This window comes from Pleurodeles waltl, chromosome 5 (genome assembly GCF_031143425.1).
Source record: "Pleurodeles waltl isolate 20211129_DDA chromosome 5, aPleWal1.hap1.20221129, whole genome shotgun sequence".
Classification (NCBI taxonomy): Eukaryota; Metazoa; Chordata; class Amphibia; order Caudata; family Salamandridae; genus Pleurodeles; species Pleurodeles waltl.
This window is the reverse complement of record NC_090444.1, coordinates 1,755,818,144-1,755,845,721: the sequence shown is the minus strand read 5'-3', so window position 1 is coordinate 1,755,845,721 and position 27,578 is coordinate 1,755,818,144. Positions and strand designations below refer to the sequence as shown.

Here is a 27,578-nt window from a genome sequence, read left to right as displayed (position 1 = left end):
GCCTCGCAGGGCCCCTGGGATGGCCACCACAGGGGCAACAGAGTAAAGGTATACAACTCAATTTAGAGTTTAGAATACATAAAGAGCAAGGACCTGGAATATGTGCCCTTTTTAGCACCTAAGAATGGTGAACCAAATGAGAGCACTGAGGTGTGCTTCTGCAACCAAGAAATTGTGCAGTCACTTGTGAGTAAGACAAAAGTGCTTGAAGACTGGGGTATCGAGCGGGTGAAAATTGAGATTGGAAAGTATGCAACTTCCCTAAACCCAAAAAGGGGAAATGAAAAGGATGAATGGGGGTCTCCAACAGACAACTGTGCTGAAAACAAGGGGTCAGTGCAGCACCATACTAAGGGACTTTGCCAGGCTCCCAAACGACCTGACCATTGCCGTAGCCCCTGGTCAGTTTACACTACACTGCAGAATCTCTAATCCACATAACAAGAGGACTAACAAGGCAGAAGATCACCAGCAAAACTCCTGACAAAGCCGGAAGAACAGAGACTGAACTTCAAGCACCAAATTGGGGGAAAACTCAGAAAGCCCAAAACATAATTGATCCTATGCATCCAACTAAGTTAATCTTGTGGAATATATCAGGGGCCGGCAAACTGGCCCAGGACCTGAGCTTGGAACTGTTCTTGCGAATTTCAACATCATCTACCTCCAAGAAACCTAGCGTGAAACCAAGTATCCACTACCAGGATATGTGGAATATTCAAATATAGCAGAGAATTGAAAGACCAAAAGACACCCAAAAGGCAGTTTATCAACCAACATAACAACTGGCAAAGTTTTCAATGCAAGCCAATTAGATCTGAAGATCAACCACATGCTAGCAATACTTATCACAAACTGGAATTCAGGATCACAGGCAACTTCAATCATAATAGTAAATATCTACATCAATCCTAAAACTACACAGAAACACAATTTAATTAAATCTAAAGAAAACAAATTATTAAATCACCCACAGTGAGATACCATGGATCATTACTGGAGACTTCAAGCTAACCATGGCAGACCACTACAAGAGAAGCACGAGAGAAAGGGTCATAGATCTGAGGCTGGGAATTCCAATGTAGGCATCACAATTTTTGTTTTTAACAAATGTGATCACATCCTGCTACGAGTCCTGGAGGCCGTGGGGCTGAGGACCCTCAACGGCGGAACCCAGCTGACTCGCCAATGGCAGCGACATAAGTCAAGGAATTCTGAGTCAACCTTGGACTACACCATCACATCTTCCTCGATATTCCACAACATTTAGAGCTTTCATTTAGAGGCTAGATGTGAAAGCGACCACAATCCCCAGATCATGAAAATATTAAACGACAACAAGTACACGGATCGTATGAAAAATCTTGATGCACAAGCTCCTGGGAGCCACTGCCTGTGAATAAAATTGACCAATTTATCTATGAAAAATTATGTGAAATACAAGGCAAGTTCTCCTACAGAGCAAGGGGAAGAACCAGACTTGAACTCTAAATGGGACACAATGCACGTATCACTGAAAAACAGCCTGGCAGATCCACATGCAGGGGACACATGAAGAGAAATGGTACACCCAGGTCTTAAGGCAGAAGAAGTGGCAAATTAACAAAGCAGCCAGAAATCTGAAGTCTCAACACACTGCGGGTGCCTACTCCAAATCTTTCTATGAAATAAGAAAAGAGTACAAAAAGGCAGTATAGGAAGCCTAGCAAGCCTATGAACCAAGAGTGAATAAGAATTGTGGAGGCTTGTATGGCACAAAATGCACGCCGCTATGGTCCATTATTAACCAACTTGGACGGTGGCCCGCTTGAGCACTCAGAAACATGGTGACCAAAGAAAAGTTGGTAGAGCACATTCTAAACTATATCATAATCTAAAGGGAGGCATCAAGCACATTCAGTGGAGTACCACACTCAAATTTTACAGAGCAAAAGATCAAAGCAAGAATACAGACCTGCAGAAGCAGTGGGACTCATGGCCCAAATGGCCTGCCCACGGCACCATTAAAAAACGATTGAGTATTCTGGCGTAGTCAACTTGATAGAATATACCACACCGGCCTAAGGGAAAACAGGGTTCCAAATTCATGGAGCGGGGCAATCATAGAACCCATCTACATGACAGGGCCATGCGGGAGTCCTGATAGTTACCGTATGATCGCATTCCTTGATACTGATGCAAAGTTATTTGCAGGCCTGTTAATCAAGGAACTGGGATCCTAGGCAATAAAATCAAATGTAATACCTTCAAACCAAACAGGTTTTCATCCAACATCAAGCACCATTGACAATTTGACAGCCTTGGCCATGTTAATGGAAAAATATACAAGGAGAAAACTATCCTGATACACCCGCTTTGTAGACCTCATCAAAGCATTTGATTTGGTCAGTAGAAACCGCCTGTGGAGTAAACTGGCTGAATGGAACAGGCTAAGCCTGCCAAACTGAACTGAAACCTGCTAAAAGGAATCCAGCTTCTATACTCGGACGACTGGGCCAGGGTTACACTTGGGTGTAATAAGGATCTAACATCCAGTATCCAGATAGCCAGAGCTGTAGGACAAATATATGTGTTGGCCTGGACCTTATTCAACTTATATTTGGCAGACTTGAGCCCCCAACTGGATTCCACTAGCTACCAGCCCCCAAAGCTAGGTCACCAGCTAGTAACTGCATTATTATACGCAGATGCCATTATTATATTGAACCTTTCAGGCACAGGTTTGCAAACCTGCTAACCTCCCTACACCAATCCTGCTCGACCAAGGAGTTGTCCATAAACCTTGAGAAAACAAAGGTAGTTGTATTCGGCAAAAACATAATCAAGAAAAAGACACAGTACTGTGGGCGAAGCTCTGTGGGCAGAAGTGGAAACTACAAGTACCTAAGTGTATAGGTCCAAGGCCGCTTGCGCCATTGACTATACTTGAACACACTGAAAGCGAGGGTGCCATCACAAATTGCAGCACTCCAGTTCCTGGCAACTAAATTGCAAAGTCCAACCTAGCGGCCACTGCTTACAGTTATAAAGGCAAAATTCCTACCAACGTTAACATACGCCCTGGAAATCTTTCCCGGAAAATGTGTACATTTCTTGAACATTGCACAGAGCAAAGTCTTCTGCTTGATTTTCCAAGTGCCGCAAAGCACCTCTCCGGCACAAACCAGACTAGAATTTGGCCTCCAGGACCAAGAACTGGTACAAGAGGGGTCCTTTCTTAAATATGTAGCGCTACTGAGGCAGGCAACGCCAAACCTACTAAGAGCAAACACACTATGGCAAGAAATTGCATCAAATATGCCCCCGAATGCAAGCTGCTGGCCGGGGAAATGGTGATGTCATTTAAACATCTGAAGGTGCAACAACTCTGGCAAAAAAGATGACCACACTAGTCATTCAAGTCAGCATTGAACTAACAAATTAAGCAGCTGTCCTAGTGCAAAGACACAGCTAAATTCAGACTGTGCAATCCGCATGGATGACCATCAACACATACAAAGCATTGACCGCGTGGTCATACATGACTGCCTCCTTTAAAAATTATAGAAAAATAAAAGTGCTCCAAGCCAGATATGGGCTCCTGCCACTACTCAAAGCACTTCTAAAATGCCACCAACCTATAGAGAACACTAGTGCAGGCTTTGCCAACATCTCCAAGAAGATGTCCTGCATATATTATGCATCAGCCCAGTTTTATTATCTGAGTGCAAAACCTATCTTCGAAACATCTTTAATTCAAGCGGCATCGGATCTTGTTGCCGAGCAATCCTGTTTTGCATAAAAGGTCTGACACCACAAACCATGGTATGTTTTCCAAAATTTCTTTTAAAAGTGGATTCCCTCATCAAACAGACCACAATTAAATCTTCAGGAATCAGGATGGAGTCCGCTCACAAGCTACTCCCACCTCCATCAATTACTGGATTAAAACGTTACAAATGCAATGCACTTTAGAAATTTATCATGTAATTAATGAACAACAAAGAAAATCCACTTTGACCCTTGCGACAAAATAAAGCGGCGATTTCAGAATGCATGCCCCTAGGACTTGCGTCGACAAGGTGACACCCACCCATCTGTCTCATGCCACCTAAAGCATGGCACTGCAGCGGTTTACCTCCTGTTGGATTTGACTAGGACAATTACGGGTGAACTGCATTTTTAGCTTTTTTACTGATTTCCCAGCCAAGCGCCATTTTGTGTGCATTTCCTTGCAGCTCTCTAATTGTTTGGTGGTTCTACTGGTGGAGAGCTTGCACACGCCTCAAGGTATGCAGTGTTCCACTCTTTCCGCTGAGTTGGTTTTACACGGCCTCATAGTGAGCCCGGATAGTTAATGTACAATGAGGAAGTTGGCTATGGGGTCGGTCTCTCGATAGCCTCACCCTGGATTTCACGACCAATGACAGCACATTTTTGGAAAACCTTTCCTTACAGTTTTCAAATAGATAATCCTAGTCCCGACCCAGCCTGTTACTTTTTTATGTTGAGAAAAGTAGTGTAGAGGTGCATTATAATGACATCATAAAAGAACAAGCAAGCAGGCTTGGCTAGGGCTGGCTTCAGGTATAGCTTTCTATAGGTTGTGCATCTCGTATTGTAAAAATTGACTGAAAACCTGGGTACGTTGTCATTGTAGCTAAAACAAATTCATGCAAATTTTACACACTTTGTTAGAACAGGACATTGGAATTTATGAAATAGCCCAGCCCCGTGGTTGTAGTCACCACTATCCACCATATAAAAACTGGTGGAGAGCCAACACACCTTCTCCCCAGAGTTGACAAGATACTTTTGGAAAATGTTACCATAAATTCGCTAACCTCTGCCTTTATCTACCACTGATCACTAACCCAGCAATAGTTAATTTATCAATAAATGGCTGTCTGTAGAGAAGTCGTAGTAGTGGTAAATTGTTCATCTGCCTAGGATTGATTTTACAGTACATAACTGTGTAAAACATTCACAGCGCCCCAGTAGAGAAGTGTGACCTTTGGCATCTCACTTAACCAGCTCGTGCCTTCCTCTAATCACAATCAGTTATTAACAGCAGTAATGTAGACATGCAGTGTCATAAAACATACGACGTACACATGGACAGGCCCAGTTAATTTATAACTTTTCTTAATCTTCATTCAACCTGAAATTAGTTGATTTATGAAAACCAGTTAAGGTTTTTCCAAAGCATGGATCAATGAGCCAAACAGAGGCACAGATAAAAAAAAAAAAAACTTTAACAACACCGAGAGATATGGCACTTATTGGTGTGTATTACATCACTGCTTAAATTGTCTGACTAAAGAGTTTTTACGTTTTTTTTCTTACATGACCACACCCAGAGTACGTCCCCTTAGAATCGAAAGTGTTATAGCAATGCAGAAGAAGCATTTTATAAATATATGGATCAGCAAAATAGCTCAGTAAAGAACCTATAAATGTATGCATTCAGGGGCATATTAATGTGCCCTTTATTACGCTGTTGCATCACTTTTTGTGATGCAACGGCGGCCCAAACCTTGAACTCACATCTAGTATATGGAGTAAGGCAAGCCAGCACAAATGGCTGTGTTGCCTTACACTGCACAAGGGAGGCGTTCCATGGGCGTGGCGGTGGGCGTTCCCATGCAACACCCATGGATTTTCATATTTTCAAGGCCTTGTTAAACCTGGGGATGCGCCAAAACCTTGAGCCTCCCCAGGGGAGGCGCAATGAAAAGAAATATCTTAATTTTTCCTCGGTTTTTTTCTCTTTCCATCTGTGCTGCATTCTGCAAAACACATAAAACGAGTTAACAATGCCACCAGCGTAGTGGGTAAGGACAGGAATGCGCCTGATTGCATGGGTTTGGTGAATTTCTGCCTATTCCCTTTGACGTAGGGCAGCGCAGCAAAGTACCTTTCTGCACTGCCCTGCATAAAAAGCCCATAAGCATGGGCCACAGCATGCTCTAAATGTTTACAGTATACCTAGTGAGAATACCAAAATCATCATATTGCACATTTACTAATTGTGTGTACATGTTTTAGGATTGAAATTGTTAGCAGGGTCTCCCTCCTGTTGATTAGTGGCGGACTCGCCAGGACAGTAAGTGAATGCAGCCCAGGCTCTAAACTGATACGCCGACTCCATCCTTCACCGCTTCACACCGCTGTGCGCAGATGATCTGATGCCCTCATGAACATGATCTGATGCATGTTTTATGTTTCTAAGGGTCTTCCGTAAAGCCCTTCCTTGCATCTAACTTCTAATTGCTTGCAGTCTGATATAAACTAAGGGTTTGTCCTGGTGAAGAATTTCATCTTTATCCTTTAAAAACATATATGGATGTTGAAACTCTTCAAAGAGAATGCCTGGACTGAGTTTCACAAAGTTGGATCACTCTAGCAGCGGGTCTTGGCTAACCTAGAAATCCCAAACTAAACAACCTAAGCTTATGTGATTTTTCCTTTTCTCTGGATTTTAATCTTCTCTAAGCCTTTCCTAGGGGCTTTAGAACACACTCATTGTGATAAACTGCACTCGCTGATTACCAACATCCAACCATATATTAAACATACAAGGCTTGGGCTGCTTTGCAAAAGAGAAGATACAGGGGATTAACGATGGCGACCGAAAAGAGTTTTATGAGGTGTTGTGTGTTAATAGATAAGTTGATGTATTACGCGTTAGAGGGGGTTTTACCAGCAAGGGAATGGGGCAAAAGGTGTGGAGATACAGTGTGTTCCGGGACACGCGAGAACCATGTCCAGTATCCGCCTAACAAAGACCAACATGATGACGCTAAATATTCAGACCTCCTCAGTCAGCTTGAAGCATCTTGTATTTCTTGAACTATTGGCACCACAAATGGAGGTGAAGATCCCTGGTGCAATGAGCCCTACTCCCTCTAGAGCGGACCTTGCCGTGCAAATGAGAAGAGACCGCTAGTTCTCAGTGGCATTCACAATCATACTGAATACGCTGAATCAGCGCTTGAAGTGTGATTGCGTAATCAATAAATGTCTACAACACATGTCAAGGGCTGGCTCTTAACAAGTTATTTAAATAAGTGTCCATTAGCTTACATTAGGCCCCATAATAGGACATGGAATGCTACATCAGACACCTTTGCAACAGCGCACTGATCAAGCAGCAGCAAAACTCAGCCTGGGCAGGGGTACAAAGCATTATTCAAATACAACAATAAATACACTAAAGCTAAACAAAAAGAATCATGCTACATCAAATTGCCTTGTCTTCTTTCACCTATCATCCATTTCCCTAGCCCCCATTTATTGAAGCCCAATTTCGGTTTGATCTAATGATATCTAGACTTTATGATCTGATACCACTCCAATCTATTTATCCCTAGACAACGTTTGTGTCTTTTCTAAAAATAAATGTACAAGTCCCTTGCGCCACCTAAGCGTCATTTTTTTTACTCTAAGTTGGCACTAAGGTGGCTTTTCTGTTTTTTTCTACAGCGCCATATGCGCTACTTTGTAAACCCTTGCACCACATTATGCCTGTATCAGCCATAATGTATGCAGGGGGGGCGTTCTGGCACAGGGAATCCCCAAAAATGGCGCAGTGAAATTTACAACATTTCACTCCACCAGTTTTTCCATCATTTTTAACGGCTGCTCAGAGCATGCGTTAAACTGACGCACCCATCATATTCAATGGGCCTCCCTGTGCTTTGCGTCTCTAGAGTCAAATTGTTGATGCTAGTGTAGCAAAGCACCACAATAGCATCAAAAGTGTTGACACTATTGTGCTAACGACCACCACGGTGCACTGTATTGTAAATACGGCACAACCATGGTGTCGTTAGGTGCCTGTGGGGGAGGGTGGGTGCAAGGAAAGTGGTGCATCATTTATGATGCACCACTTTCTTATAAAAATGCCCCGTAGTCTTTTTCCAAATACACCTGTATGTTGCTGAGTGATGAGCACCACATCCTGCAATGTAAATCCTTGGCAAAGAATCCAACCTCAAAAAACACCACAACAAAAGGGAACATTTTTTAAGTGCCCTCGGGACACACATAACAATGCTAAGGTACTTTATAAATTCAAGATTTTTTTTTAATTAAAAAATGCATTTGCTGTGTGAGTTTTCCTGTTCATACCAGGAGCAGACATATTTCAATACTTGCCACAGGCCTGTGCATGTGGTGTGTGCACAGAGACTCACATTTTGCATAAAATTCCGATGAACTATGCAAAACATGCACCGCCCTTTCCCTGCTATAGCAGCTGGTTATAAAAACACCCTCACTGCTGCGAGGCCTGATTTAGCAAGACTTGTGGCCCATGTCAGGAGAGGGAGTGAATCTCACTTTTACACCATTCTTCTTAGCATTATGCAATAATGTTTGCTGTAAAACAGAATAAATTAGATAGGGGAGCAGCTGCGTTGAGAAATCTCGCTGGGAGGTGGTCGGGAGTAAGATTTTCCTCGCTCGTGCTCACCAACTTAACGTTTACGAGCGCAAACATGGAAAAAAACTCTGCTCTGCTATGTGGAGTTTTTCAGAACTCCGCACTCTAAGCGGCACACAGAGTGTGAAAAACCCTGCAAACTCCGCGAGCGGAACAGAGTTCACCAGTTCACTAGTTATTAGTTCATAGTATATTTTGCTTGTAGATGGTATTGTTACGTATACAGGAGACTTTCTTTGTTTTTCCACTCATTATGTAAACAAACCAATGACCAGAAAACACACGTCTCACCTGGATCCAGTACAAGCCATTTACAAATGATCGTTGCATCACTAGAAGGAATTGCTGAAACCTTTCCCAATAGACCTAAAATGTGAAGCATAACCCCCCAGATCTCATAGAGAGCCTTTATTATAATATCCACTAAATAACGATGGTGATAAAAATGTATTTTATAAAGTGCTTTACAACGCTATTTCTATAGCGCAACTCACTTTGCAGCCCTTTATTTAACCTCTTCTACTTTCATAAGGAAAAATAAAAAAAGAAACGGTTATGGCCTTTATAAACGTAACTATCTCCACCCCCTTCCCCTTGCGCAAAAGAATTGAGTCTTGGTTTAACAAAATTACACAGTCATTTCTCACAACTATTATGTGAAAAGTTAATAACTGTGAGCAAACTACAAGTTTGTAGTGGGGCTTCAGGCGGCCCATCTAAGAAATGTAAACTAACATTCCGCAGGGCTTTTAAATGTCACACCAAATACTCCTATGTAGAACTCACATTGCAAGGTGCGAAACATTTCAAATGAGAACAGATGAGGCGCTGTGAAAAAAAAGTTCACAATTACGTTCTTTTAAAAAATTTACGGACAAGAAAGCTGGTATATAAGGCATTTGGAGGGAAAAAAGACAAGCGACTTTTTGCGGTGGTGGTTATTAGCGAGGTTCTACACCTTCTAGGAAATGCCGACAAAAATTGATACTCGTTTTCACCTTTTATTTTCTCACATTAATATTAACCGCTTCTTAAACTGCTTTGACGTTCTGTTTTTGAGAAAGACACGGAACCGCTGGGGCGTGTTCTGCGAGCAGTGCTGCCCTCTAGTGGTTCAGGCTCTGCACGTCTAATCTGCTGCAATTTAATTGACAGCGCTCAGCAACATAGAAGACGCACTTACTGTTCAAGCTTTTGTGAGCGGTGTTAAGTGGTAGAAAAACGGAGGTAGCAGCATTGCACCTGGTCTCAACAATTTTTTACGTTTCAGATAATGAGTACGACAAAGAGGTAATATATGCAAAATAGACATTATGATGAATAACCAGGAATGATAATCACCTAAAGTGTCTTTTACTTTGCCCTGATAATCATGGAGAAACCATAGTGACAAATATCAAAATTAGGGAAAACGCTTACCTTGGCCCTAACTATAACACTACCCTTAATACTCTAGTCTAACCCGCAATGTTCACATTAATCCTAAATGGATTCATTAACCTAATCAAAGCCCTCGCCCACATTACAAACCAAACCCTCAATTTAGCTGTAGACCTAAGCGCGGTTCAAACACTTGTAGTAGTGTGCCTTCAAGTCATAGGAGGAGCACGTCTACACTGCAGGACAGAACTCTGCCTTCACACGTGTCACTTGGTGACTTTTACTGGATTTTTTGTGAAAGCATTTTAATACCAGGAAATACTGTAATTTAGACTATCTATGCCCAGGATTTTGTGGGTACGTGAACCGAAGCACAGGGATGTAAATTGAGTTGCCCAGGATGACAATATTTACTTAAATGCCAATTTGGTCCCTTCACGGTGGACAACTTATCCACTAGATCACATCTCCCTTCAATGACAGGAGGAGCCAGTACTCAGAAAGGAAGGTTGGTAAAAGTCAATTGGTTGGAAACAAAGTTGTGATTAAAAGTTATGTCAGAGTTTATTAAGGCAAATTTGAACACAGGTGAGGGATTTCACAATGACACCTTCCATCTTGCGACAGAAAAAGCCAAAAGTGGACCACTGCCAGGTACCTGTGTCCTCCTCTGACCCTCCCACTAGATTCTGCTGTCTGTTATCCAGGCTCCTAAGCGACGTGAATGAGGTACAGAGGGCATCCCAAGACTCAAGGCTTCAGGGAGCTAGAGTGGTCCACACATGGGCATGGCTTCTGCTTGATTGTATGCTTCAGCACAAATGATGCAGTATTTTTTAATGTGTTTTAATTGTATTTATTCTTGTAAGCACACAATAAAGCGTGCATTAAACATGATTCAACTCGTTGTTTCAGTCCTACTCGGAGCAGTTTGTGGGGATCCACCGAGGGCGGCAGAGGTCGCATGTGGTTCTCCTTCGGGCAAGGAGGTTGGTGCAGACTGGGTGGTGGCCTGGATGGGATAGAGTGAGCGGGCGGGCACAGTCGGCTCTGGTCTCATCCCATGTCAAGCCATCCTATGGTAGAGTGGAGTGCAGTGGTGAGACGGGTCTTGCCATCTGGCGTGAGAGTAGCAGAAGTACACCTATCCGGGTTGCAGGTTACAGAGTTTCTAGGTCTAGGTCCACTCTGGGACTACCCCTGTTAGAGCTCAGCAAAACTGCGGCTGGGTCAAGCCGGGACCAGTCTCCGCATCTGTGTATGGGGGGCTTTGGAAGGACATAAGGCAGGCCTGCGTACTCTGTGTGTGTTTGGGTGTTCCCAGCTGTGCCTAATATTCCACTAGGCCCGTCCATTGTGGGAGGCTAGGTCCACTGGGTGATTTCCAGATGGTTAATGTGGTCTTTTTCGCCAGAGTGAGGACGAGTCTGATGATACTGTTACCTGTCTTTCCCATCTTGGCTTGGGGAATTGTCCCAGGAATCAGTTCTTAGGGTTCAGCAAATTAGTTTGACCTGTGGTTTCTTTCAGGTGAGATGCTGCTGCTACCCAGAAGATCTGTGCTATGTGGCAGGACCAGACCATTTGAGGAAAGCCTCCGTCGTCAATGCCACATTTAGGGCATGCTGGAATGGCATGGTGGTGAATTAGTCCTAGATAAGCTCTCTGTACGAAGTTGAATTGTAGCTGGAATCTTGGATTTCTAGAGCCTTGGGTGGGGCATTCCCGTGACATTCCTTCATTGTCAATGATGTCCCGACCTATATCCCTGGACCTCTTATCTTTCAGTGACGGGAGGTCCCCATCAGCATCGTCATGTAGGGCCCTGTACGCCCAGTTCCCAGTGCAAGCAGCTTGGTCCGAGTAGAGCTATTGTCAGGTTCAGAATCTGCTGTTAGGCCCCATAGGTCATGTATTGTGCCCACAAGCTTGTCATGTTCTAGGAAGACGCCAGAGGGTGCCCCATATGTGTCTATATCTCCTCATATGACATCAGGCAGCCATTGCCTTAGAGGAAATCCCTTTTGCCCCCCAGTTGCTAGTCCATAATGTTCCCAGCTTGTGGTCCTGGAAGTTGGGCTTCCCAGCAGTGTGCGCAGTGGGATTTTAGTTGAATGTTTCTGGTAGAGATTGCGACCTCAGCTGCACTTGCCCCAGCTCTGCTGCAAAGCAGCTATTAGGACCAGGAGGTCCTTAGCCCATTATATGTCTGAGTGCAGAGAAGCCCGAGTAAATCCTCCGGGAAGCTGCTTGACATGCCCACTTGGTCTCCTCAAAAGAGGCAGGTTAATGTAAAGGAAGACAGCAATGCTGATGCGAAAGAAGGCATCCATATTGGAATGGGATTCGCATTTGAATCACCAAAACTGTCAACTTTGCAGTGTAAAAAAACTTAACACCACAACGTTGTTCTCTGTCCCAAACCAGCAATTCTCAAATCCATAAAATGAATAAATAGGTAGTTCAGGTGGAGAGGGTATTGGCGGATGAAGCGCATGGTCTAGAGATATTTTCTAAATGTGAGGAAGAAAATACTTTACAAACAAATCCATTTGTGACACTTGTATTAGTTTGAGATGGAAAATGAATACTATTTTTTTTTTACATGTAATCAGTTTCACGTATGCAAAGAGGTGAGTTCTGTCCGTGAACACACCTGAATCCATGAAAACAAGCTGCATATTTCCCCTGGGCACCATCACTTTCAGCGAGTTCCGCAAATTATGTGCCTAATGTCTAAATATATTGATACATGCTTCACATGTTAGTATTGTTTTTATATTTAATTATTGGTAATATTCAACAATATCTCAATTTGATAATTTGGTAATCGAAACACATCCAATAAATCCTGATTCCAAATAGTTTTCATGCATGCCTTCATTAATGCCCCACCATACTCACAGAACTGGTAGTTTGTCCCTTTGGTATGAGCTTGCATAGTGATATGGTATGTGTGGGCTGGAAGGGAATGTTTGATCCCACATAGACTGTTTTTTCTACCAAGCCATCTGCGACTTTTTAATTGCTGCTTGATTGCAAGGCACAGTTCTAAGCTGAAACCCATGGAGTTGGCACTTGTTGGAATTTCGGGTGGAATAGCTGTTGCATTGCATGGTGGGCAGCGTTGGTTTGTGGCGTCTTTGTTGATGCTTGTCCCCAGTGGTGAAGATGAGCCCATTCATGGTAGGATTTAGCTTGAGACGGACCACAGACATCCACAAGTGGTTAGTGTCCAAGAAGTGTCTCGGTCGCAGCATGCCAGATTCCGACCACATCCTGAGGGAGTTATGTGTACCTTGCACGATGGTGTTGGGAGACACATTTTGCAGCCATAAGAAGTCATAGAGGTTCCATGTAGAGATTACACGCAACTTGGGCAAGAACTGAGCCTTTTGGGAACTCAATATTTAATGGCAAGATGAAGAATTTAGAAAGGCTCAACTCAAGATACTGTTGACTGTTGCCTAGAAAGAAGGTCCCTATAGAAAGGAAGGGTATGAAGCAGGACTTGGTGATGACACTGTCCCAGGCAGACAAGATCGGGGAAGTCCAGAAGCCAAGGGCCGCTTTGATCTGCTATTTGCAGGGCGCAACTGACAACATGCTGTGTTACTGCGCCGTAGTCCTTAAATGACAGGCCTGAGTGTCGTCTGCTGGTCTATGTGAAATTCTCAATCTTTGGGCCATGTTTGAAGACATATCCTGCTAGGATGTACCTGACAGATGTGCCCTCCGAAACTCAGTGGGTGCACTGATCCTGCTGGTGGTATTAGCACAGAGTGCAGAAACCCAGCTTGGCTGGTGACTCCCTTTACTGGCAGTACAGGATTTCTGTTTCACTCTGAAGAAAGGCCTTACGAGGTCCTTCTAAATTCTGCAGTAATAACTCATAAGTAATTTTGCACCTCTTAATATTGCAGCATTATGAAAATCCAGAATGCAAAATTACTGTACTATTTGAAGTAATCCTCTAAGGAAATAGACATTACAGTTGAAATCTGTGTTTCAAACAGATTTCCACAATTAATCGCAGATGGCCGGGCTGCTGTGGGGGGATATATTTCACCAGGTTGTACCTGGCACGTATATCTAGGGAACATCATGTAGTGCAGTGATAATCCGCGCGGATGACTTGCAACAGTGATTCGGCTTGTCACTACCGCTCAGAAGGCGGGCCTAATTCTTGAGAAAGTTTTGAGAAGTTACAGACTTACTGCTAACGAACAGCAGTCCCTGCTGGGTGGCCACGAACTATCATCTGTCTGTAATGCTAATATTCTGTAGCCTGTAATATTCAATATTTCAAAAAACATGTTTCACTCTTATTTACATAGCTAAGATACACCCTTTGGCACCAAACGTTCATGCAGTGAGTGCTCTGTTTACAGAAGACAAGTGGACGCTCGAGGGGGCTGGTGAGTGCTTACGGGGACCTGTGCTCCCCGTTAAGTGTTCGACAAACACTGTTACACGCGCATAGACACAGAACGCTTCCTGGACCCTGCCTTGTGCCAAAAGCATCTCAGCTGCCTGAGAGGATGGATCCAAGGCAGAGTCGGATCTGCCCATTAGGCTGTCCCCCTGCGTAATAAATGACGTGGATGCGCCTGACTGTGTTTTTGTCAAGTACCTCACCCGGGCCAGTGCAGCAGATTAAACAACCGGGGCCGATTCACAAAAAAGTAAGCAGCAGATTTGAGACAAGTGTCGCTGCACCAAAACTTTGGTTCTAACCCTGAACAGTACATTGAGGCCCATTGTAACCAATGGTATGCCCCCTTTTAACTCATGCTCTGAGCAGGCGTTAAAAGTGGCAAAAAAATTACGCAAAGATATCTCTTAGATTTCTTTGCGCCACTTCCCCTCCCCAACCTTAATGGGGGAATGCCTCCTTTGCATACTTTATGCATGGCGCATGCAGAATGTAGTGCAAAGGGTTAGAAAGTGGTGCAATGCATGCATCGCGCCACTTTGTAAATTTGGCACGGGGAAAAGGCCATTTTAGTGCCGCCATAGCATTAAAAAAATGACGCAAAGACGGTGCTAAAGTGGGGCTAAGCCCTCTTAAATCTGGGCTGGGCCTAAGAAAGTTACGGGCGGAGTGTCCATCTCTGCTTTGAAGTGCCTTTCCTAGTTTGTGCTAGTTTTCCTAGTTTGTGCTGTTCAACAATATTTCCAGGAGTACCCCTGGAAAGCTGCACGGGAGTAGATGGCACAGGTTTTCAGTCCTACTCCAGGGAAGGACAGGAGAGCTTTCTTATTCCCTGTGCGGAATTCCCCATAACAGAGAAAGCCACACACTGAAGTCAGGATCCAGTGTACAATGCACGTTTTCACTTTTTAGGGAAAATATTGTCCCTTATGGAGCAATACTCTTCCCTTGCTCCCACTCCAAATTTGGGGGGTGATCTATTCTGCTTCCTCTGGAAGAGCAGCTACTCCAGCCATATGCTGGAGCAAATCTCCAACCATGTCCAGGGTGGGAAGAGGTCAGACAGAAGTTTGGGAATGCCCACAAGTATACATGGTTATGAGCATCCAAGTCAAAGTAAGTCTTAGAATGCCCATTTACCACCCCTAGAGTTAGATTTACGATTGTAGAGAACTCAGCACTCCTGTCATAGAACTCCACCCTCATAAATGGGTTTACGTTTGCTAGGATTCCCTCTGTGACATGCTGGCAGGTGTAAAATAATAAAATAAAAGTAAATTCGGTTGTAAACATATGCAACCAAGAGTACTGTCATAGTTGAAAAGGTCTGTACTAAGAATTATTTGATGAGGGGGTTCAGGGTGAATAATTCTATTGAGTAGTAAGACAACACAGGCGATGCCTAGCCTTGTGAAGGCATCATTTGAGAGTAGGATCCGAAGACAAGCATCTAGAACCTGAATGATAGGAGGAAATAGTACTTTTTAAATACAATAAGGTAAACCAGTTGTACCTAAAGGTTTTGACATACAAAAAAGAATTGTGAGCTGGGTCTGGGGCTCCAGTAGATTAATTCATTCACTGCAGCGAACTGTGTTTGACCTCGTGGTCACAGCTTCAAATCCCGATAGGTCTACTCAGCCTTTCATCCTTTCAAGGTCAATAAAATGAGTACCATTGAGCTGGGTCACAATCAACATCTGTTATTCTGCACCAAGAGGCCCTTCTGGGTCAATGTGCACTTTACAACTACATATTATGTTGATAAGGCCAGGTATAACTAAGCAGCTGTAACCTGCAGAGGGCACCAGATTCCCATTACCAGTCGTAAAAACAACCCCATTCACTGGTGCATCAAAAATGTATTCACCTGCCCAGGCTGCAGAGGAGCATCTGGGTGCCGGCCGAAGGTAACCCCATTTCCAGGGAAGGCAGAGATAAATTGTTACTGCACTCAAGGTAGCAATAATAAATTCTTAACAGCCCCTCAACTGACGCTAAGGCAGGGGTCTTCAAACTGGGGGGCAGGCCCCCCTAGGGGGGCCTCAAATGATCCCAGGGGGGTGCCAAGCTCTGGCCAAAAGAACGATTATGCAGATAATAGTGCTTTGTTTAAAGAAGAAACATGTTTATTGCACTTGTAAAAAGGTAACAGAACCTAACTGCAATGGTTAAATAAGTCAAGACTTATTTAAACATTGCCAACTTAATAGAATAGTTTTGAAAAATTCTGAGGGGGGGCCTGATGATTTATTTTTTCCCACTGGGGGGGCGCGGCATTAGCAGGTTTGAAGACCACTGCGCTAAGGTGAGAGTTTTACTGAGAGATTTCCTAATCAGTTCTTAGCTAATGACAAGTTTATGTTTCTGTCCATTTGTTGCAGTCCGCCTCCCGACGCGTTGGGCTGTCCTGTGCCAACTGCCATACCACCATCACCACTCTGTGGCGCCGAAACGCAGAGGGCGAGCCAGTCTGTAACGCCTGTGGCCTGTATATGAAGTTGCATGGGGTAAGTTCTGTTCTTTTTGTGATGCACATGAACCAAGTGCATAGTTTCCCATCTCCTGAGTACACCCTTTTTCAGTACATCTCGGGTTGATCTCTGCTATTTGCAAGACTTCCAGCTACAAAAAGAGAGCCTAACCCAGGTCCCTAGGGCTCCTGCTCGCACAGGCATCAGTCGTGATTATGAATTTGTTAATGTAACTTTAAACAGAGAAGGCAGATCAGGTGCAGAAAGTAATATGTAACACTAATGCCACCAATACCACCAGGCAATATTGGTAAAGTGTTAATTTCCAAGAGTGGTGTATCTTTTCTAATAAGTCACTACAGAGGTGGTCTACTGAGGGGGTGATTTCAATAAACCTAATAAATGCAGGGCAAGGCCGATAGCAGTGATGGTTATCGGGCAGTGCATCTCTGATGGGGAGCCACGTGGACCAGAGTCTGAGGATGAGCAGCATTAGAAACCAGCAAAATAATTTCCATGCTTTTATGATACCAGGTTTGAAAAAGATATAGAAAGAGCAAAGTTGCTCTAAATTGGTTTTGTTGGTGAACAGCACAAATGGACCTCCTGAGGAAAAGGGAGAAGAATTTGTTTTACCTGTCCAAGTTGTAAATTGTCCACAACTTAATTTGATTTGTATCATCTGAATTCAGTACACTGACAGCCATGCACTTGCCTTGTAGGTGCCAAGGCCACTAGCAATGAAAAAGGAGGGAATTCAGACCAGGAAACGGAAACCCAAGAATCTGAACAAGTCCAATACATCAACAGGTAAGAGAGGTTAATTAGGAAAGAGTGAGAGTTTACTAAATAGAAGCAAAAGGTGTGCCTGACAATAGACTTGCTGCCACTTTTAAAAACTATTGTGAAAGGTAAAAACTGGGGGATTGACATCTTAAATTAATCTTAACCACTGGCATTTGATCCAGCCACATTCCATTCCATTGTATTGTTTGCTCACAAGTAATAAGACAATCAGCATCTCATTACGAGTTTGGCTGGTGGCGCTTGCTGCCCACCGAACTCGTTAGGTCGGAAGACGCCAGTTCAGTGTTCCGCCCACTGACCCTATTATGAGTTTCCCGCTGGGCCAGCGGGCGGAAACAGAGTTTCCTGGCCCAGCGGGAAACTACCCACATCATTGACGCTGGCTCGTAATCGAGCCAGGAGCAATGTTGTGGTGCATCGGGTGCAACAGCAACTGTTGCGCTTTTCTCTGCCTGTAGTTGAGGCAGTGAAAAGCATGATGGGGCTGCCCATGGGAGCCCCTGCACTGCCCGTGCCAAGTGGAACCACCATGCAGAAGCTGGCACAGGAGTTGTAATCCCCTGGTCAGAGCTGCTTGCAGCCCTGCCCTGGCGGATTAAGACCACAGCACTGCCAGGCCATCGAACAGCGAAAAAGGAACCGCTGGCAGTCGGACCGTGGTGCTTTTGCCACAGTCATAATGTGGCTGTTCGACCAGCACCGCAAGTCTGGCAGTCCTAGCACTGCCAGACTCCTAATGAGGGCCTCAGTCTTGGCCACGCACCAAAAGGGGGAATCACTTTTTTTCAAATTTGAGACATATACATTTTTTAAATGTTGCAACAATAGAGTTCAAGTTTTATTAAACTGGGTAATTTATTCAAGAATAGCAATGCAATAAAAGTGTGTTTTCTGGTTTTTATGGTCTGGCTTGACAGCACATCAGTCGCAAGACAATTATGTGAGAATCACTGAGAGAGTGGCTTTGGCTCTGCCCACATGTTGGGAGTCCGGAGTACATATTTTGATTGGGCAGAAGTTGTGTGCTTCCACAAAAAAGTGCTTGCCGTCCATACAGATGTGATGATTTTTTTTATGTATCCAGTAGCCTGAGCTTGAACTTTCAGGGGCACGCACATGACAGTGCAATGCTAATAAAGTGTCTTCGATAACTAGATAAATTATGGTGTTGTTCTCTGCCAGCAGCACAGACGGAGGAAGGCAGTCATTAACCTACATGAATGATTAGGTCCACCTTGACAGTGCAACTGTCACCTGACCTTAAAACCTACACCAATATTATTCTACAGTTCTTTGCTTCCACATAAATACATATCCATTCCCATGCTTTTTATTTGTAATGCTTCACATTACCATACAACATTCCTTTAAAGCGAGACCCATTGGTTTTGCCAATGCTTGTTATGGTCTGGTTTGACAGCGCAGCTGTCGGCAGATAAATGTATAAGCATCACTACAGAGGGGCTTTGGCCCAACATATTGGGAGACAGGAGTACATGTTTTGATTTAGCAGAACGTGTGGGCTTCCACACAAAAAGTGCTTGCCCTCCCCACAGCTGTGATCATTTTGTTTATTTAACCAGCTGCCTGAGCTAGAACTTTCAGCAGTACACACATGCTATTGAAAAGCTATTACAGTGTCTTAGATAACTAAATAATTTAAGGTGTTTTTCTTTGGCAGCAGCACAGACAGGAGGATGACAGTCCGCTACCTGCATGGATTTTTAGGTCGTTTAACTATGCAACTGTCATCTGACCATTTAACCTACACCAATATTACCCTACAGTTCTTTGCTTCCAAATATATATTCATTTCCATGCTAGCTACTTCTAATGCTTCACATTATCATACAACATTCCTTTAAAACAAGACCTATTGGAATTTCCAATGCTTGTTGACGAAAGTAGTTGAGTCAAGACTACAAGAACCACAATGGTATGTAAAGCTGTGGCCAGCTATTGTGTAGATTGTTACTGGGCAGAGGTGGTGATGAGAAACAGATACTAAATTTACAAGCAAAATTGACAAATCACAAATTGGTTAAATTACAAGCTGTCTGAAGAGGTACCCCACTGTCTGGGACTGTGAACCCCCATTGAGTGCTGTACTGGCAATTACAAGATTCCAGAAGGGCTCAGTGCAACCATCTCAGCAAGCAGAAGAGACAAGCATGCAAAACCTATCTAGGACCTTTAGGGCATATTTGAACAAGAGAGTAGTACAACCCCTTTGTTGAGGGTGAGAACATTTAAAGCGCCCCCCCCCCCTCAGTCTATAATGAGTGAGAGGGACTTTAACAATGGTTATAGTCTAAAGAAGAAGGGCTATAATGCTTTTAGAGCATGCCACCAACTGAAGGTATCCTGTTTTTAATTATACAAGGAATGACAAACACTAGAATGCTGGCCATTAACATTGCACACCGCTGTCTAGCTCCCAAAGTTCCTGGGTTCTACTATTCAGTGACACATATTCAAAACACATATTTTGAAACACTCTTGTAACATATGGTTGGTCTCAGAGATACTTTCAAAGATCACATGGGCCTGGATTGCGAGAGCCGAGGGCCTTCATTGGTGGAAAATGTAGGGCAGAATTAGGTTCCAGTTACTCTGTTTTGGGTTTCATAGAATCTATGTATAGGTCATTTTATTTAAAAAACATGCTGATACTACTTCAACTACCCCAAGCACTAATATTATTATATATAGACCTTGTGACCAAGGCATTCTGCCAAAAGACCTGTAGGCAAAAGCAGCTTTTCTGTTACAAAATTTAGGGTGTTACTCAAAGCTCACCTGCTAAAATCAAAAGTAGAAACTTCAAAGATCTAGGGTCGGATTATGATCTTGGCGGCTGGAATACTCAATCACAAATGTGACTGATATTCCATTCACCGTATTACGGTCTCCATAGGATATAATGGGATCATAATACAGAAGACGGGATATCCGTCACGTTAGTGATGGAGTAACCCCGTCCGCCAAGATCATAATGAGGCCCTTGGTGTTCTTTACAAGGTAATAAAGAATAATCATTCGAATGTTTACCTTAGTTTTCCCATGAAGGATGCAAACGAAATGCTTACGCACAGGTGCCTAGTTGAAATGATACAACCCTATTCATGGCTCAGCTCCCCATCCCCCACACCCTTCCTAAAAATATACCCTGCTGTATTTCGGTGTGACCAGGCACTGATAATTGAGAATATGTTATAACTCCTGTATGATATCCTATCTCAATTGTCAAGCCTTGATCTTGTCTCACTGCCGAACAAGTTTTGAATTAGTAGGTGAATTAAGGTGTTATTTCCATTTAGGATCAACCAGCAGTGAAAGTCTCACATCTACGCCCACCACGAGCTACACCACCTCCAACGTCACCACAGAAGACCTGCGCCCAATAAAGACAGAACCAGAAATCTCATCTCATTACGGACACCCTATTACTCAGGTATAAGCGATCCCAAAGTAGCCTGAACTAAGCAGAACGTGCATGTGTAGAACTAGGTTTATTCATAGAGGCATTTGTAATCCCTTGTTTTGTCATTCTGTTTGGTGACCATGATCATATAGCTTAACAGCCTGTCCTGCATTTTGTTTTCCAGAATTCTATTTCTTCAATCTCAGGGCATGTGGGTTCTCTACACCCTTCTCTATCAAGCCTGAAGCTCTCGCCACAGGGGCACCACTCAACTGCCAGCACATCCCCACAAACCAGCTCCAAGCATGACTCCTGGAACAACATGGTCCTAGCCTGAACCTAGTTGTGTAAAGTACTCCATCCCTCTCAGACTCCAGGTTCATCTGCCTGCGCCTTGATAACACACCGTGCTCGCCACTGTTCATCCTGCCTTATTGAGGGGTGCGCTGCAGTTCTGCAAAAGAGACACACAACCACCCTTTTATGAGGACTTCTCATGGATGCCGAGTTTTGAGTTCTAATAATAGTATAAGAAAGGAAAAAGAGTTTCAAAACAAAAGTCTCCAATTTAAAGCAAGTTCCAAAAAGTGGTTTCATAATCAGTGTCACTACCCAAGAACTTGGTGCTTCCAAGAAAGGTGTGCAAGTGGCCAGTTATTGACAGGCTGGGAATATTCTCTTCTCATTAGTAAATTTGTTGGAGTCATTATATATGCTGTACAGAAGTGGTTATGTTTTGTTGGAATAACATTGCATCTCATGGAACGGCTCCAGAAAATGGCTGGAAAAAAATCAAGTGCGACAAGCCAGGATCGGGCCTTTTATTCAGTCACACAAAAAGCTATGTCTGAGGCACCAGTAAAAAGCTACTTTGGTTCAATGGTTCCCTTATGAGCAGATCTGAAAATCCATTTAATTTAATAATACATTTAACAGCTTCATCAAATGAGCACATGTAACCAAGGTTGGGCTTGAAATTAAGAACACTGATGTACAGGACAAGACAAGACAAGACAGTGGAAGGTGTGTTTTAAAAGACTCTTGAAATTCACTGGAGGTATAAAGTACTTTTAAGAAGTTTTCTAGCTTTTGTTACTAGGTCTGCTTTTGTAACACCTAAAACATCTTGGCTAGATCCTTTTATATAAACAGGGGTGGTTTCATCACCAAATCGTTCAGACTATAAATTAAATGTATGTCATCCATAATGTATTGCTTCATATTGGTGGGTCTCTGTAGTTGCCTAAAAAATCATCAGTTCACTATCATTATTAACTCTAGGATGTTGTACATACAAGACACATTTTGCTCAGGTGACCGCATCCAGGACAGGGCGTTGTGTGCTCCATCAATGATGGATAATTAATGACTCCTTCAGAAAGAACAGACAGTCCTATTGACCATTTTTGCCTTTTTTGAGAATTCTTCACACGAAGAAAGGGCAGCTTTTAGAATATCACTCAGTAAGTAGCAAATATGTATTCCACTCCTGCGAGAAAGTCCTAGAGAAAATGAATGATAGAGGAAGTTTCAACAGGACAAAAGAAGTGCATTTTAGGCGGTGGCATTTTTTTCAAATTTGTTCTAGAAGCTGCAGACATCCACTAACAGAGATTCATTTGTAAATTGAATGAAAAATTTGAAAGAGGCGTCTATAGTATCTACTGAGACAAAGGAAGCACGTCAAGAGCTTAAAACCCTATGGGCTAGATGTAGCAAAGGTTTTTACCCATTCTGTGTCTATGGGAAAAAGTGTTTGTACAAAAGGCCCTATATTCAATGCACTGACAACTGGGCATCGGATTCCTGCTGTGTGTTAAAGGACTTTAATCAACACTTCTTTAACCTGCAGGGAGAGCCAGAGCCAGAAGATAAATTCACTAATATATATTCAGCGTGATATTGGTGAACGTGGCAGCAAAAAAATGCAGAGTTCATTGTAAAAGTATAAATCTAAAAAATAAAGGCTACAAAAATAAGGAATCAGAAATGCAGACTGCATAATAAAGACCAGGCTAATATATCTCCAGACATGTTGACCAGTTGAAATTTTCCAAATCCACTCAAACACACTTTAAACCTGCTAGACTAGGTTAAATTAAAATCCTAATTCCATGCATGTTGGGACAAGCTTGATAACTGGATAAGGTGCAGGTCAGGATTCTTCATTGATATGTGTCATTAGCCTTTATGTTTTCAAGCTACATTTTTGTCTTTGTTACTGGGTCTTTATTTTGATATTCAGCTAAAGACAGTCACAGTCGTGTGGCATCAGATCACAAGAATGGCAAGTCCTTTAATATCTGTTGGAGCCTCTCAGCCATTTGCAGAATTTCCTCGAAGACTACAAATAGTTATTCAACAGAGAAAATCACAGGATATTGAGTCACTCTAGGAGGGGGCAATGATCCAGTCCAGAAATGTGATATAATCCCAAAAGTTTGTATATGAACTTTTGAGGGAATTTCGAAGCAGGCCCTCATGTTCACCTGAAGATTTAAGGCATTTGTGATTGTTCTCTTGTTTGTTAACGTGCAATTCCAGTACTCACTATTAGCTGTAATTAAAATGAAGCTTTTATTAACTTTACAATTGATTGACTTATTGCAATACCGCTAATTGGAAAAGTAAAATTGATTGCAACGAGGGATTCAATGCTGATTTTCTCTTCTTATTATTGCTAAGTAAAAATCTGATGGTGGGATTTTTTTTATATTTTTTTGTCTGATGTTTCAAAGGTAATGAAACCACTTTAAAATGTGCTGGTATTTTAAAACATTCTTCATCTGAATGTGCAAAATATAATTTGTTTTTATGGTTACCAGCTCATTCTCTTCAAAGCAATGTCAATGGATAAAAAATTCAGCAGTTTGGGCACAAATGAGATGTTATGAAGGAACATGTGAATGGTAGTTATCATGAACATGAGATATGAAGCCCCCAGAAGCAGACATGAAGCAAAAGTGAGACCTACAAATGCTCTTGTGTAACCCTCTCCAATTTTGGGTGACCCACGAATAGCCCCAAAATAAGTTCGCCCCATGAATATACAGAGGGACCTACCAAATCCCTTGAACATTCAGGAGAGCTCTTTCAAGCCAAGGTCACTTTAAGAAAGAACATATTTACCTTCTGGGGAGGGGGCAGCTTTATTTCACAACATTAACCCTCTCATGCGTCAAAGGCCCCAAAACCAGTCAAAACCAGGCGAGCGCACACATGCTCATACATATTGAAAGGAATTTATTTTTTCTTTCTAATGTATAAGTCCTCCTAATATGTAAACAGAGCTACAGATCTACTGCAATGACTAGCTTGCATTGCACAAGATAGCACTCCTATTACAAACAGAGCCATCGATCAGGCATGACAGACGCTGGGTGGGCCTCGAGGATACCCCGCTGCCATTTATGACGAGGGCCAAAGACTAGGATGGCTGTCCTATATGGTAGTGGTTCTACTGTCTTGCGACAAAGCATTGAAACAGATGGGATGGTCAACAACTTTTACAAGAGAGACTCACAGAGATTATGTGATTTATAAAATAAAGGTTTTAGCTGGGACATAATGGGGATCGGTAAGGTTTGTGACGTTTGGGGCTTTTCAGATGGCCAGGGAAGAATACGAGATGCCACAGGAGCAGGTTTTTGATTATTTGCGCCTCACACATGCACTGAGGGTAGATGTCCCTAATGATACGCAGGTGGAGAACATTAATCCTGTAGAGAATAGAATACTGTCAAACCCTCTTCTGCAAAAAGCAATCTCGATTATATATAAAAAAATAAAAATAATCAACTAAGATAAAGGTGGGACCGGGACCTAGAGGACCTCTCAGACGAGGGATGGAATGAATCGCTGCAGGTGCCAGAAGTAGTAGTGATCAAGGCTGGATTTAGATTTACACAGTTTAAGGTGCTGCACTGAGTCTATTACACAAGGGAATTATAGGACCAGCTGAAACTAACAAATGCCTCAGAGGATGTGGTCTGATGGGCACGCTGTCAAATACTATTTCAGGCGGCCTAGGGATTAAGGCCTATTGGGGAAGGTTATGGGATGGGTGGCGGGTCTCATTGCTCCAGTTAGCTCTGGAAACCAAATTGTGCATTTTGGGAATCTGGGGGCAAGAAATTGGAACAAGATACCAGTTTCTGTTCTGCAATGAAAGCATAGCACTGGACCGCCATAACATAGAAAAGCTGTCGGGGTCTGCTCTGGCCTCCCCTTTCCCTAACCGCTCTGCACTGGAGAAAAGATACAGACTGGTGTGTGGGAGCCCACAAATCAGTATACAAGGGTCAGGGCAGTGCCCATAATTTTGACAAAGTATGGGGTCCATGGAAAAGCTATCAAAGGGTATTCATGAATCCTCTCGATGAAAGACATGACACTTGTACTGATACTGATATGTAGAGGTGATGATTGCACATGCTGTGCAATTGGTTTGTCAAGACTGGAATATATCTTGAACTGTGGGATGGTGATAGGGATGTGCGGGGGTACACTGCAATGTGCCCACGCCTCATGCCGTGATGTGGGATGGTTTAGAAACATTTCTATTATCTCCAAAGACTTTACACACAATATAAATGCAAGTATTTCACCTAAGTCGTGAGATGTCATGGATGGAGGCTTACAAACGCCTTGCATGCAGCTCTTGGTATAGAATGCAAGGTTGAATTGCACCACAAGGCCTTACTAAACCTTTAAGAGGGAAACTTTCCCAAAATAAAGAAACCTTCATGCTCAAACCTAAACTCTAATGGCTCATGGCTTTTGATTGGCTAGTGGTGTGTCATGGAAATATCAAATTATCAAATATGGGCCAACTCCAGGTCTGTGTTGCCACCCACACCTCAAGCATCGCTGGCAAGCTAGAGTAGAAGAAGCAGAGTTCCGAGGTACAGGGCCAAAGAAGCAAGTAGGGGATTGCTTATGAACGCCAATATGGTTTGGTGTACAATTAAAAAAACATCATAACTTAAAAAAATCACTAGCTACTACTGGCTGTGGTCCTTTACTCCACCAGAGGTCTTCAGGGGAAGATGGCTAGCATGCAGAAACAAAGAGCTACCAAAGAGCAGGGCAAAGGTTTCGAGAGGGGGCTCTTTCTGTGTCAGTGTAAAGGGGCTCCCTTGGCCATGTTTCAGGGGAAGCATCATGGCATATTTACAGAGGGATTCACTGTTTATTCACTACTTATCTTGGGACTCTTGCTTTCAAATTTAACAGTGGATGTTCCATGAAATTATGTGCCAGTCTTGGAGCCCTTCACTAGGTTTAGAAATAATTAGCAAACCCCTGTTTTAACCTGTTGATAATGCAGCCTTTTTCCATTTGCAGTTATAATGTCAAAGTGCTATAAACAAGTGAGAACTAAGATGTTCCGAATCTAGATCCAATAGAGGAGCCTACTGAATCTGTATACATTTGGAAACGTATGCATGTATGTGTGTATGCACCTTACAGCACTTTAGTTCCAAAGGATAGGCTTGCTGAGCATGTATGTATATATGTATGCATGCATGTATGCTACAAAGAGTACAGTGCATTATGGGTTTTAAAGGAGTTGTAGTTACTGTGGTGAGAGGAATCACGTTCAAGCAAGGCTTACAAAGAGGACTGAGCACGAGGGGAGGGACAGAGCTTTTTGAGGTCAACATTCGAGTGTGTGACAAGATGTTGCTCACAGAGATGGGGTTTCAGCTCCTTGCAACAGCAGAGAAGGAATGGAGCCTAGTGAATCTGGCCTGAGACTACTACAGGATAATGCTTTGATCAACAACCCAGCTATTGTTTAGACTGGGATTTTCAAGGTATATCTTTCAGACAGTTTGAGGGGGTCTATGGGTGATCAGAGCAAATGGACGGTCCTCGTTCCAATAAATCACTACTGGAGTTGCTGGTTACATTGCTTCAGTGGTTGTAGTGGTAAAAAGAACCACAATGCTGCGGTGGAAATAGGTTGCTTCTTCTTGGCAGCTCCCAATGTCTTGGAGTGAGCTTCAACATGCAATCGAATCTCTTAGTACGGCATTCAGGGAGGGCCCACGGATCTTTGTGTGATCAATTCACAGAGTATAACCTCAAGCTTCCCAGTTGAATCTTGAGGCTGGATTAGTTAGTTAGATATCTTCAGTTTCCGCAGAAGAGATGTCTAGATGCACGTTTCTGCAAGAGTTGGACCCATTGGTTCTCATTACTATTTGGTGCCATGTTGGGAGGGGTGGTAGACAACATAGGTGTAAGGAAGTGTTGTGGGTGGTATTGAGTCTACAGATTCCTTTATCATCCGTAGCAGTAGATAGCTTACCTTCCGAAGAGGTTGGTCCGGGGCTATGAAAGCGTGTCTTCTGGCAGGGTATACGTTTGACGACTAACGCTGATATGTTCCTGGCCACGTGGTCTTGTTAATCTGTGGTAGTTATTGTGGTGTCTGAGAGAAGATGCAGTGATGTGAGTAATCTTTAAAGCCGAAGTCAACTGGAGGGTAACTGCAGGACAGGATTGATGACCTTTAGCAGTGGAATTGGGAGAAAACCCACATTTGGGATAACCTTTTCTAGAACACTTATACACAACCATCTAATAAACCACTGTTACATTAAGGAGGTTTGCCTCCCTCCTCAT

General features: G+C 43.1%; 1 protein-coding gene across 2 annotated transcripts in view; it reads left to right on the top strand.

The window, feature by feature from the left end:
* The window catches only part of GATA4 (GATA binding protein 4), a 125,650-nt gene extending 99,945 nt beyond the window's left edge, over nucleotides 1-25,705 (top strand). For both annotated transcript variants that reach the window (XM_069236156.1, XM_069236155.1), the window contains exons 4-7: nucleotides 16,625-16,750; nucleotides 17,437-17,524; nucleotides 20,842-20,975; nucleotides 21,130-25,705. In XM_069236156.1, the coding sequence (XP_069092257.1) occupies nucleotides 16,625-16,750; nucleotides 17,437-17,524; nucleotides 20,842-20,975; nucleotides 21,130-21,282 (501 nt within the window). In that variant the 3' untranslated portion in view covers nucleotides 21,283-25,705. The remainder of the gene's footprint in view (nucleotides 1-16,624; nucleotides 16,751-17,436; nucleotides 17,525-20,841; nucleotides 20,976-21,129) is intronic.
* The last annotated feature ends 1,873 nt before the right edge of the window (nucleotides 25,706-27,578 follow it).